The 13,680-nt window shown below is 42.4% G+C and overlaps 1 protein-coding gene across 3 annotated transcripts in view; it reads left to right on the top strand.

The window, feature by feature from the left end:
- GATB (glutamyl-tRNA amidotransferase subunit B) overlaps positions 1–13,680 on the top strand; it is a 78,163-nt gene that overhangs the window by 22,544 nt on the left and 41,939 nt on the right. For 2 of the 3 annotated variants that reach the window (XM_036424786.2, XM_036424784.2), the window contains exons 3-5: positions 5,463–5,576; positions 8,389–8,587; positions 9,019–9,141. In XM_036424786.2, the coding sequence (XP_036280679.1) occupies positions 5,463–5,576; positions 8,389–8,587; positions 9,019–9,141 (436 nt within the window). The remainder of the gene's footprint in view (positions 1–5,462; positions 5,577–8,388; positions 8,588–9,018; positions 9,142–13,680) is intronic. The other variant, XM_036424787.2, reaches the window with a different exon arrangement.

Here is a 13,680-nt window from a genome sequence, read left to right as displayed (position 1 = left end):
CTGTTATAGGTCCCAGAGACTGGCTTTAGTGAATATATTTATTTGTAATTAGTAGAATTTGACATAATGTATTTTTCTGTGTATAAGATGCTCCCCATTTTTCCAATCCAAAATTAAGAAATCAATATTTTAAACATAAAACACAATACATTTTTAGTTAGTAATTACTGCAAGTAATGTTTACATACCAGTACTATGATTTATGCAGCATATCACTTTATTCAGCTTCTGTTGCATCCCTGCTCCCTTCTTCATCACTATTAGTTCCAGACATATCAATTTCAACTTCTGTTGTATCACTGCTGCCTTTTGAGTCACTGTCTTTATATGTGAGATCATTCTCATAAACTGGCATTTTCTGAACTAATTTTCTTCATGTTTTCATGGCCAACTCTTTTCTCCTCATGATATTGAAGCACTATTTTGCCTTTCCTATAAAATCAATGTTCATTTCGTTGCATGCATTCTTGCCTGACATTGAGTTGACACACATAAGCCACTCTGGCGCTGCTCTATAATCCAAGTCTTAGCCTCTGCTCCAAGTTTGCCCATTTTGCTGGTTTTTCTATTAAGGCCTTCTTCTTTGGTATCTTAAGGAGTTGTTCTTCCTGTTTTCTCCACTGTCTGATCATACACTCAGTGGGAGGAGGCCCAAATTGTCTCTCTGCAGCTCTTATTTACATGCTCTTTTACATAGCTGGTTACATTCAGTTTGAATTTTACAGAGTAAGACAGTAACTTACCAGTATTTATCTTTTTATTTTTTTTACATCTTTATAGGCTCAGAATGCTCTGGTCCCTGTTGCATCTGTGCATTCTCCACCTCCACCTCCAGTTTCTAGTTCCCAGGTTACCTGACTTCTGACTGGTGAGGCCAAGAGCAGGATCTGATGAAAGACTGGAGGTGGGAGGAAAGCAGCTACAGGGTCTTACTCTTTCCCTCTTCTCCTCTGACAACATCTCTGGTAGTGGGTGGGCCTCTACCAGGGCTCCAGCTAGTAGGAGTCAAATCTACCATGTGTCTAGTGTTCTCTGAGTGCCTGGGGTAGGACTGGCTTCCTGCAGTTGAGAATCTCCTAAGTGGCCTCCCTGGGCCCTCTGATGTCTCAGCTCTTCTATCACCACTGTAAAGTCTTTGCATTAAATGTGTCCTATTTTACATACTAAGTGATTTCTTTTTCCTGACACATTTTTTATACAACAATTTTGCTTTCATTTCATAGCTTATGAATGTTGATAAAGGGAATGTTAAATTATCCATTACCTCAGTTAATCAGATGTAGATAATGGGGCAAAGAATAATAAGATAAAATGACTGCCCTCAGGGAGCTCAGTCTGGCTGGGGAGACAGTGCTTAGCAGAGTCAGTGGGAGTGGAGGAGGACTAGATTAGGGTAGTGATGGGACATCCACCCTCATAATCCTTTTCCTGACCATGATCTGCCCATTCTGTCTCTGTAGTCATGAAATTTGTTGACTATCTCATCTCCTGCCTCTACCTATCATACCTTCCTTATATTCTGATTAAAAAAAAAAGAATTGGCTTCTTTCTGTATCCTTGAAGCCATTTACTTATTTGATATGGCATTTCATGAGTGTTTGTGTCTAGGGATTTCAGAAGTCTAGCAATAAAACATTCCCCTGCTAATGGAGAAAGCCTGTAGATCCACTCATTATCAAACCTCCACATGCCAGAGACTGTATGTTGAGTGTTCTGCAAAGTTAAAAGAACACAGCGTTTGCCCTCTAGGTGCTCACCATCTGGAAACAAACCTATAGAGATAAAAACTGGCAAAAAAAAAAAAAAAAAAAAGAAACAATTATCTACCTTAACTTTACTCTTTAGTTTGTGTTGCTGCTCCTGAGTCTTGAAAGCTTACACTAGCAGTCTTTATTCTTTGAATATTTATGATGGAATGTACTAGCCTGGGTTCTGGGGCTCTTAATTCCTGGCTCTGCCTCTTATTATAAGTGTCACCTTGGCCAAATGACTTAATCTCTATAATTCCCGTCACTATCTATAAGATAAGGATCATAATAGGTGTCTGCCCTAGGATTGCTCCGAGGATTAAATGGCAAAAGGTATGTGATGTGCATAGCACACCTGCTGACACAGTGTAGTGCATGAGCATGATAAATACGTGTTCCTGCAGAGCAAAGTATTCTAAGGCTCAGTTGAGAAAGGTGTGTTGTGTAAGTTACAAGGTTCATTGCTTTCCTTCCACATGAAGGCTGTTGTGGCTAATCCTGAGATCCTTTGTAGTCACCTTATTTCAATTGCAAAGACAATTCTGGACCATGCTTTCTTCAGGACGAGTTAGTCTTTTGAGTTTTCAAGTCACCTCTTTGATCACATCATACATGATTGGTTGTTGCTTCAGGGCACTTCCAGAAACAAATTTGAGGCAGGTAAGACCTTTGTGGCAGGTAATACCTTAGAGGAGATTCAGGTATCGCTGCCTCTCAAAAAACTTCCGTTAATATCTATCACCTCCCTCCTCATTTGAGTTTCACACCTATTAATTGAGCACCACTATTTTTTTTTTTAACTCTGTATTGGGCTTCAGGGATACAGAATGAATAGACAATTTCCATTCTCATAAATCTCAGTGTAATGGAAATATATGTAAACAATTCAATGGGCTGTGATTCAAACACAAAAGGAAGGGTGTGGAAGGTCAGAGCAGTACCTGGGAGGAATATAGGAAAGTTTCAGAGATTTGGTGACACCTCGGTAGATCTTAAATGGATTAAGAATAGGGAGGATCACCAGGTCAGCATGGTTTGTAAAAGGGAACTGGACCATATGTGTGGGTGTGTAGGGGTGTGATTGGAGATGAAAGTGAAGATGCAGGCAGGATCATGTAAGAGCTTGGCCTTTATCCTGTAGACATTAGGGGCTGTTGAGTGATTTTAGGCAACAGAATGCTATAAGATTTGCATTTTAGCAGAATCATCCTTGTGTGGATAGTGAACTTGAGAAGGACGTTAGAGGTGTGGTAGGTTCCTGTTTCCACTGCAGATTTATTAAGGCCAGTGACAGAGCCCTCTTTACTTCTGTATCCTTGAAGCCTAATACTTTTTAGACATTTAAGAAATGTTGTAAAATAAAAACAGCCCAAGTTGAATTTCCCAATTCTGCATCCTATCCTCAGAACATGCTGACCTAGACCTCCATCTGTCATAAGCAGCTTGACTAAGATCATAATAAATTATTTTTGGTTGGCATTCTTTTAACTGGCACTCTCTATTTACTAGCCCCTCTGTGCAACTGTAGTGTGGTGATGATTGATGCTTATAATTCTGACCCTGAAGTACTTCAAGCCTTCTAAATCATTAAAAGCAGATTAAAGTATATTCGATATCACTGCAGTGTTTGTGTGTTTTACTGCATTCTTATTCTTTGGAAATTAATGGTTTATCATGTGTCTGTGTACTCAGTTGCACATAGGCACAAGAGTCCATGATCACCCCCAACTCTGCTCTCTCCCCTAGAGCCTGCCAGGCATAGAGTGTTTATTGGAAACGTATGCCTAGAAATAGGCAAGCAAAATAAAACCAGTTTTCTTCTTTCCTGGGAGGAAGCAGGTTGGCCTCAAAGGGGCAGATTAGACAGAGATGAGAGAGGAGGCAGTAGTTGGAAATATAGTGGGAGTGCTAAGGCAAGAACTAGTACAGACTAGCAAAACAGTTTATAAGAGAGCCCACGCTAAGGCCTGAGGCAGGGACACCAGCTTCGAAGTCTTGTTTGCCTTGACCAGAATCATCAGGCCTGAACTTGGCAGCAGTGTCTTCCAGTTATATTTGTATTACAGTAACAACTGTTCAGTAAAATGCCAAACAGCAGATGAAAACATCAATAATTAGAGCATCCTGTTCCCCACACTCACACATCTTCTTGTGAAAGCCATTATTAGTGCAGAGCTGGCAATATAATTTGGCCCAGAGTGCAGAACTCCAAATAGAGGCTATGAGATGGCTGTCTTTGTTCTGTTACCTGGCTTCCAGGAGAAAGGCATGTGGTGATGTTACCAGGAGGGAGAGTGGCTGTTGGGATTATCTTTTGGGGGTTGTATATTGCAGTGAATAGAGATGTCTCTTTGTTTTATTGTGCAGATTTGTTTGTCAAATCTGTGTTTGATCAACAAGTTATGTCTGTGTTGGGGAGCCTCACTCATTGTCCAAGCCTGGAGAGGCAGTCCCCAAAACACAGGATTGTTTGTCACCCTCTAGGCAAGTGCACAGGTGGATTTTAGAGCTAGCTTTACCATTTGCCAACTCTGTGATTTTGGGTGAGTCTCTTAGTTTTTCTGGGTCTTAGTTTTTCTTTTTCTGAAATATTGAAATAATATAAGTTCCTTCTTTACAAGGGTTGCTGTGAGGCTGGAATGCAATGCTGGATGTGAAAATGCTGAACTGGAAAGCCCTATATGCATAAGAGTATACTACAGCTACTAAAGCACATGATAAATATTCTAATAAAAATAGAAATGTTTCATCAGCAAGCACAGTGTCCTCAAAAATTTCCCCAAAGTGCAGTGGGGAAAACGAACTAAAATTGAATTTCTTCTGTAGAGTAGATGTTCCGGCTGTTACTCTAGCCACTCCACAGCTCACATCAAATCTGTTTCAGAGATGAGGAAATAGCTTCTGGTCTCAGCAGTATATCCACAGAGCACAGGTGGCATGTGGGCCTGGCTTTATCCAGAATTTAGTGCTCCTTCTCTCTAGTTGTCTGTCTTATTCCATCCCTCCCTCCTCCAAAGTTCTTAAAAGCTGTTCATGTTCTTTGGGGATAGGGAATTGCCATTTCTTGGCCATTCACACCTGTAGGTGGGGCAGGGCGGATCCAGAGGCCCTGAGCTTTAAGAGACTCTGGGGGGACCAGCAGTTTGGGGAGAGTCAGGGTGTAGGGCACACTCAGAGTTGGCCAAACCTGGACTGGAGGCAGGTATGCCCCTTTCCCAGCCCTTGAGGAAATGGCTGTAGTCCTATAATTTCCAGAACTTCATCTGTCAAAGTGTGTTTCAACCTCATGCAGGTTGTTTGGTGAGCTGCTGCTTGGGTCCTTCTCCCAGGAGTCAGTGCTTCTCATGCATTCTGACCGGCTCCTTGCTCTGCTTGCAGAGGGAGTGAGGTTAAATTTATTTTGTGTAGTAACCACTTTGCTGAGCTTTTCTGGGACCCTCCTGTTAACTTTGATGCCAGGGACAGAGAAAAGGATCCCTAAGGTGGCAGTTCATTACCTGCCCAGTGGAACCCACTGCCGCATGCATTTTCTTTTATATACTATATTAAGTTTTCATTATTCCAGAATAACAGAGCCAGCTTATGAACTGGAGTTGCCCACACAGAGAACCAGAGAGAATGCCTGTTGAAGGGCTAAATTGAATATTCAGGGAGGATGTCAGTGTGTGGGAGAAGCATTTGTTCAGACTGGAGCTGTGTGTCGTGTTTCCATAGGTTCTCAACAGGAGGTGTGTAGAGGCAGCAGTGATGACAGGCCTGGCACTGAACTGCCACATAAACAAGAAGTCCTTGTTTGACAGGAAGCACTACTTCTATGCAGACCTCCCTGTAAGTATGCTTTGTGATTGCCCTCTGTAAGTTCTCAGAGCTGGAGGGGTTGGAGCTGGGGAGGAGGGCTGAGCCTCACATGTTTCCCATCAGAGGTCTGTCCATCGCAGCAGGAAGTTCTGCCCGACCTGATGAAGGCAGGTGCCCCCCGATGTTTGCTAGATTGGATGCAGTTGTCCTGATTGCTGACTCCTTGCTTACCCTCATGCTTCTGGTGGCTTGCTCATAATTGAATGGGGAGTAGAAGAAGCCAGTGTTCCCAGGCTCAGCCCAGCCGTGGTGTTTGGCGCTAATTGCTTGTTAGGACAAAAGCTAACTCTGGGGCTGATGTAACGGTAAACGCGGTAAATGCATGCTGTAGCTCCATAGACTCAGCAAGAGCTTCCCTCTTTCAAGTTGAAGTTCCCAATAATAGCACCCTCACCTTTGGAGACATTTCTGTCATCTCACGAGGAGCAAGTAAGTGGACGGCAGTAAGCAGAACCATGCGCCTGAAGCCTAGACTCACTACAGGAATCGGCTGAGCAGTAAAGCCAATGTTAGCCTGCTTTTTCCTTAAAATTAGGAAGTGTTTTTCTTTTAGAGAAGCCAGTGTGGACCGGAGCCAGTTTTGTTTTGTTTGTGTGTTTGTTTGTTTGTTTTTATAACATTAAACAGAACCAAAATTGCAGTGTTGAATGAGTTTCCCCAAATCATGTTTCATTTGATCGGAGCCTTTGATACTAAGTATGGCCCTTCTTCAGATTAAAAAAAAAAAAAAAAAAAAAAAGGGGGTGAGGATATTGCTTCCCATTCTCCTTGACTGGAGACTTGGGTGAGCTGGTATTTAGTAGGGGGGGTGGCGGGGGGGAGAATTAAATAAAAAATACAGCTAGAACCTGAATTCTCCAGCTGTTGCTCGGACCCTCTGGTTGCAGCCTTTTAGCAGATCCCCCTTTTTCAGATGATGGAGAGCATGAACTGGCATTTTTACATCTTTTAAGAGTGATAACCAGTTTGGTTAAGATGGGGGACTTAGTACTATGGGACTAAAATGAGAAGTTTTGATTATGTGTGTCTTTCTATTCTTTCTGGTCCAGGCAGCTCAGATGATCCAGAGTTAGTATTGTCAAATATTACATGGGACATACACTAAAAAAAAAATCATTATTTATCCGAATAAGCAGTTTATTTGAATTATTCTAATTTGAATTTAAGCATTCTGTATTTTATTTGGCAGCCCTACTCAGAGTTTACTTTTTATAAATTGAGACTTCTTTTTTGCACAGAGAACGAGTTGGCCGAAAGCAGTGATTTCTGAAAGTGTGGTTCCCCAGACCACTAGCATCAGCATTTCCTAGGAACTTGTTAGAAATATAAATTCTCAGCTACCATCCCAAACCTGCAGTCAGAAACTCTTCAGGTGGAGCTAGTCTGTGTTTTGACCAGCCTGCCAGGTGATTCCAAAGCAGCTAAAGTTTGGAAAATGCTGGCTGGGTGGCTAGGAGCACGGACTGTGAGGCCAGACGATCCTGTTCAAATCCTGACATTGATGCTTACTAGCTCGATGGCTTGGGGCAAGGCCCTTAATCCCTTCCGTGCCCTGTACCTCTTGCTAGGATTGTTGTGAGAATCAAAAGGTGTACTGAACTGAGAACATAGTATCAGGGACTCCAGCAAGCTGAAGCAGATGCTTCAGCTGTTACTGTTCTTCTCCAGTTCTCCCTATTGACCTATCTCTTTAGCGTGTGTCCATTCATGTGTGTATTTGAAAGCAGTTCTTCCTCGCCACTTAGAGGGAGATGAGGAAGTCCTTGTGATATTCATCAGCATTTTAGTACCCTGTACTTTCCATTAACTACATATGAGCATTTTCTGGCTAGAAGAATAGGAAAGTTGGGTCAAAGGAGGCAGCTGGCACAATTGGCTAGCTTAAAGAATAGGAACAAAACAAGCTTATGAGTACTAGCAACTGCTCTCAGCTGTGCTAAAAGTAGATAGCAAAAAGCTTAGGCCTCACTTCCCAGTAAGGAGCGTCTGTCAGGAGCAGTAATCAGATGTACGGTTAGGCCAGTGGTTGGCAAACTCATTAGTCAACACAGCGGCAAACCGTGGCTTGCTGTGGGTCGTGAGCTGCAGTTTGCCGACCACTGGGTTAGGCTAATGCATTAAGTGGACACAATACATTCCCTTAGAGACCTCTGACAACGAGATTATTGTTATTCCCCCAAATGGTACTTCAGTAGGGAAGATAGGATTCGGGTTGTTTATTGCAGTGTTTCCCAACCTTCTCTCATGATGAGAATCACCTGGTAGAGTTGTTAAAACACAGATTCCCGGATCCCAACTAAGAAGTGCTAAACTAGAATTTTTGGGAACATATAGGTAAAATTGCATACCTAACTTAGTGCTCTGTATATAAAATCTGTCTTAGAGCACTAGTTAAGTATACAATTTTACCTATATGTTCCCAAAAATTCTAGTTTAGCACTTCTTAGTTGGGATCCGGGAATCTGTGTTTTAACAACTCCACCAGGTGATTCTCATCATGAGAGAAGGTTGGGAAACACTGGTTTATTGCACCATTATTTGGGGCAGGGGATATCCAGGGAGGGTAAAGGGGGATAGGAAAAGCCAGAAGAGGCCAGGCTAAATTATGGCTAAAAGGTATAAAATAATTTTTCTTCTCCTTTTTCTTTTCCCTTCTTTTGTTTTGTTTTGTTACATTGTGTTTTTAGGTAAGTCTTTAGTTTTGTGACCTTAAAAGGAATAGGGAACTGGACCCAGCTTTTGTTTGTGGACTGGTGACTATGTAATTCCTGTTTGTGTGCAGGCAGGTTACCAAATTACCCAGCAGAGGCTCCCGATCGCTGTGAAGGGCAGCTTGGCGTACAGTGTCTTTGTGGGGAAGAATCGGAATCAGGTGATCAACAAGACAGTGAGGATCAAGCAGATCCAGCTGGAGCAAGACAGTGGCAAGAGCCTTCACGATGACCTGCGTTCCCAGACGCTCATTGACTTGAACAGGGCGGGTAGGCTTAGAGATCCTCCATTAGTTTTCCTCTCAGCCTTCCTTCACCCCTTCCAGTTTCCCCAAACAAATTGAGGACACAGGCCCAGAAGCCTGACAGGTCGAGATCAGAATATCCGCATTGGTACTGGCACAGCTGATCAGAGAACTGTGATTACTGTTGGGCTTGCTAACAACCCACCCCTAACACGAGACAAAACGTAGCCGCCTCGTCAGACCCAACAGCATGATATCTTAAGCCAACTTTAAAAGAAATGATCCAAAGTTAAAGATTAAAAAGTGAGGGAAAAGAGAGAAGCAATTCCAAGGCTAGGACCCACTTTGAGAGTCCTTCAGTGATGCGTGGTTTTCCAAAGATTTCAGCCTAATTTATCTGCTGGTCAGATTGCAGAGCTCGGTCAGGCTGACTCCGCCTCACCTCTCGTTTGGCAGGAGTTGGCCTTCTGGAAGTGGTCCTGGAGCCTGATATGTCCTGTGGAGAAGAGGCAGCAACAGCTGTCAGGGAGCTGCAGCTTATACTTCAAGCCCTGGGGACCAGCCAGGCAAACATGGCAGGTACAAGCTCACAAGCAGTGTCCCTCCTTCTACATCTCCTCCCTTTCTGCTTCTTGGGTCTCTGCACTTAAGTTTTATTCTCTGCATCAGCTGCTTTGAAGTGGTTTACATCCTTTTTTTCAGCTTTTTACATTCCTAATTGTTTTGGTGGGGTTTTTTTTTAGAATTTTCCTTGGATTCTTTTCTGAGCCCTTAACCAAAATAAACACACTAACAACAAGGGTACAGAGGCCCTGGGCCCAAGCTTTTGAAATTAAGAGTTGCAAGAGTAGATGCTCTATCTGGCTTCATGCATTAGAATGTTGTGAGGGTTGATGAAATAATGTGTTTGAATGGTTTCACTTTTCACAGTTAGAAGACAGTGTTTATCCAGAATAACTCGGTTTGTGAGAGCTGTCTGGGTGGCACTTTGTTGTTAATTGATGCCTTTCCTTTTGGTCTTTCTTTTCCTTCTTTTGGAGAATTTTCATCCATGTGCAGCTGAAGCCAAATTATATAAACTATAAGCCAAGCTTATGATTTCACTAAACTTTAACTTTGAGATAAAATCTTAAATTCAGTAGAAATATAGTAGGAAATTAAGGTAAACAAGAACGCCCACTTGAATCTTTGGGATCAAACAAACTATGCATTTTAAGTATTTGTACATTTGACATAAGATTACAAGTACCTGTCAAGTTCAGTTTCTTCATGTTTCACTCCCTTGACCCCTTTCTAAAGGTGCTTTGCTGGCCTAGAAGTCCCTGAAAGCTAGTCTCTCCCATGGTTTTTCCCTATTTTTCTGTTCCCAGGGCTTTTTAAAAATCTTCTGCCACCAAAAAGAGTGGAGAGAGGATATAGATTCTGCACATAGTTGTTCATCTGAGATCACTGCAGTGGTGTAGTAGTTCTCAGGAGAAACAGGACCAGTGGAATATGTGTATGTTATGCATGTATGTTTGCATCTAATGACATTAATTGTAAGGAACTGGCTCATATGATCATGGAGGCTGAAAAGTTCCAAGATCGAGTCAGGAAGTGGCAGGAGAGCTCTTGCAAGAGTGCAAGCTCCAGGGGAGCGGATAGTGCAGTCCAGTTCAGGTCCACAGGCCTGAGGACCGGAGAGCTGATGGTGTAAGTTCCAGTCTGAGCCCAAGTCCAAAGACAGGAGACCAATATACCAGCTCAAAGGCAGGCAGGCAGAAGGACTGAATCCACCCCCCCCCCATTCTACCTTTTGTTCTGTTTAGGCCTCCCATGAATTGAATGGGGCCCATTCTCAGTGGGGAAGCAGTCTACTTTACTCAGTCTGTGGATTCGAATGGTAATCTCATCCAGAAGCACCCTCACAGACACACTCAGAATAATGTTTAACCAAATATCTGGGCACCCCATGACCCAGTCAAGTGGACATGTAACATCAACCAACACGAATGGTCACAGTGGGTTCCCCGTAAATACTTTTGATGGTGATGATTCATCCCTACCAGTTTGTGATGCTGTTTACCAACCTTTTCATGTCATATAATATAGCTGTTTTCTACAAAAAGACTTCTTAATTTGTTATGCCACATTTGTCACATAGGACATCTTACAAGCAATAAATTGTTACATCAGAGTCCTGTTACAAGTTGAACCTGAAGACAGAACTTGCCTATTTGCTATCTTTCTTAGGCTAATGATTGGAAAAACACTAGCCACATGAGTGAGTGGCTTAAAGGTTAGCTGCCTGCAAGTTTTCTTTAGAGAAACAAGGCTTTGTTTTAGAATAATAAAACTCTCCATTTTAGATTTATGGCTCATGCTGCTTTTACCCACAGAACATAAATGAAATATGGGCAGGTTGGATGGTAATTCATTCATGCACTAAGTGTTGATTCTCTGTCGCTTTAAAAAAAAGTTTTCATTATTCCATTCTTCTTCAAAATAATTGATTTCTACCAAACTTATGGAATAATAAACAGGCCACCTGTTAGCTGAGAAGTAACCCCATCTGGGTCCTTGCCAAGAGATAAACCATATTGGCAAGAACACATCAATTCAGTTATAGTGACAGCTCAGAGGATTCATTAAATGGCATTTGGTATAATATTTTTTGTTGCTTTTAAAAATAAACCCAAAGTTTTGCCCATAGCACAGCAGCAGAGTGGCTGTGGTGGTCCCAAAGTGCTATGGGGAGGGTCTCAAAATCTGTAGTGTCTGCAGGGGTCAGCCTGACCCTTTTACTCCCACCACCATGGGACCACTGTGTTGGCACTGGAAACACTGCAGCCTAGGAACTGAGGGCCACTCTGGGGAGGACCAGTGGATCCCCAGGGTGCTTTGGGAATGGCTCTTAAATTCCTCTGGGCTGTGATTCAATGAGTTCCTGATAGTTTTGCTGATGAGCATAGACCAGCTCAGCCTGGGTTCCAAAATTCATTTTCTTCTCAGGGATGTCTGCCACTGTGAGATTTTCAAACAGTCTGTTGAGTTGATGGATACCTATGTATATGTTTCAGTGGCAATAGTAATGTTCAGTTTGAACATGTGGCATGTGCTCATTGGTTCACTAAGCATTTTTAAAATTCATTTATCATTTAAACTTTATGACAGTTCTTGAGAGATGTTTTTATGCCTGTTGTACAGGTGAGGAAAGTGAGGCTTAAGGAGGTTGGGTTAATTATCCAAAGCTCACAAGAAGTGATTGTGCTAGGATTTGAGCCCAGGTGTATCTGACTCTAGGAGCCTTTTCTTTAAGCACTGGTCACACTGCCTTCTAGTGGCAACCACAATAGATAGCTATCCTATATAATAAAAGCATAATATGCTAAGTGTCTGGTCATCCGGTCAACCAATCAAAGCATAATATGCTAATGATATATTAAGGCTGCTCAACTGCTTGCTAGGACGTGCACTGACCACCAGGGGGCAAATTCTCCTACTGGTAGGTTAGCTTACTGCTGGGGTCCAGCAAATAGGGACTCAGCAAGATAGGCCGGACACACCCTGGAGCCCTCCTGTAGACCCTCCCCAGATGGCCAACCTCCTGCATCCCTCCCCGGCTCTGATCGTGCACCAGTGGGGTCCCTCAGTCTTGCCTGCACCCTCTTGCAATCAGGGACTCCTCGGGATGTCAGAGAGGTAGTTTTGGCCCAATCCTGCAGGCCAGGCCGAGGGACTCCACTGGTGTATGAATTCATGCACTGTGCCTCTAGTCTATCATAATTGCCATAGATAACTTTGAAAGATAGTATAGCAGAGCATGGGTACCATGGGTGCTGATGGCACTAAGGTCCCAGATCTGGGATGGAATCCTGTTCTACCACTTCTAGCTGTAGGAACCTGAGCACGGTATTTGATTTCTCTGAACCTCACTTTCCACACTTAGGAAACGAGTCCCCAAATAATAAGGTATGGAAAGGGAAAGGAAGAAACCAAAGAGCAAAGAAACCATCCAAGTCTTCAGATAGTTGGGACAGCTGGATAGTGTCCCTGAGACAAGGAGATGATTTACTGAGACAGGGACGATCGGGAGAGGAGTACTTTCATGGGAGAAAATCATTTTGATGTTAAGTTTGAAATGCCTAAAGGGTGTCTAAGTGGCTTTGTCATTGAACTAGATTGTAGGGAATGAATGTGATAATGTGTATAAAACTTATCACAGGCCTCAACAAATAGCCTGTGCCCACTATCTTAGGTATTTTTAACAATAGTAAGTAGTGTTACTTTTACAGAATCACCGCTCATTTTAGATGAATACACTTTGTGAAATATGGTCACTTTTTCTCATTGTCAAACCTTGTTATTTAAGTTCTGGAGAGTATTCAGTGATCAGAATGAGATAGTTTAATAGACTTCTCACTAAATCCTCAGGCCCCTGCTGCTTACAGAAACAGCTTTCTGTCCTGATGTTATATTTCTGATGTGTGAATGTGTTTCAGGAAAAAGTAATGTAACTGTACCATATCACTGTGCTCAGTGGTGTAGTTCTTTGGCTTTGCTGTTACAAATCTCTGCTTCTAGGGGGTAGAAATTGAGCTTGATAGCATTCTCATGATATGTGAATATAGGCCCTCCCTTGGTGTTGCAGAACTTGACTGGTAAGGCTTTTGTGCATTTGAGGTAACTTAATTTGTTTAAAAGGTTTTTTGTCTTCATTGGATAGACTATCTTTTGTTAATGTTTGATGCCATACTTGAATCCAGGCTAGGGGATGCTCTTTCAACACTGCAGGATACTAAGTGATTTCTCTCAGACTTTTCTATGGCATGGTCATCTCTGGGAGAGACTGAAATTCATGCTTTTATTTCATTTCCAAATAAGAGTTCTAAATTGTGAAAGATAGTTTCATTCTTAAAAGCAAGTGAGGTCCAATTCAGGGTTCCCTGAGTTCAAACACAGTTGTCTCAAGTATTGAAATTTGGTTGAGTAGAGCTCAGCATACTTTGGAAGTTTTCCTTTGAGCTACTTGGGCCTTTCAGATTATTCCAGCTGTAGTTTAGTCTTACTTAGATGGAACTTTAGAATTTATCAGGAACCTGCTATGAGACAGTTACCAGTCCACTTACTCAATGCTCA

Source organism: Pipistrellus kuhlii, unplaced genomic scaffold (assembly GCF_014108245.1).
Source record: "Pipistrellus kuhlii isolate mPipKuh1 unplaced genomic scaffold, mPipKuh1.p scaffold_m20_p_8, whole genome shotgun sequence".
NCBI classification, from domain to species: Eukaryota; Metazoa; Chordata; class Mammalia; order Chiroptera; family Vespertilionidae; genus Pipistrellus; species Pipistrellus kuhlii.
This window is presented reverse-complemented; position numbering and strand designations above follow the sequence as displayed.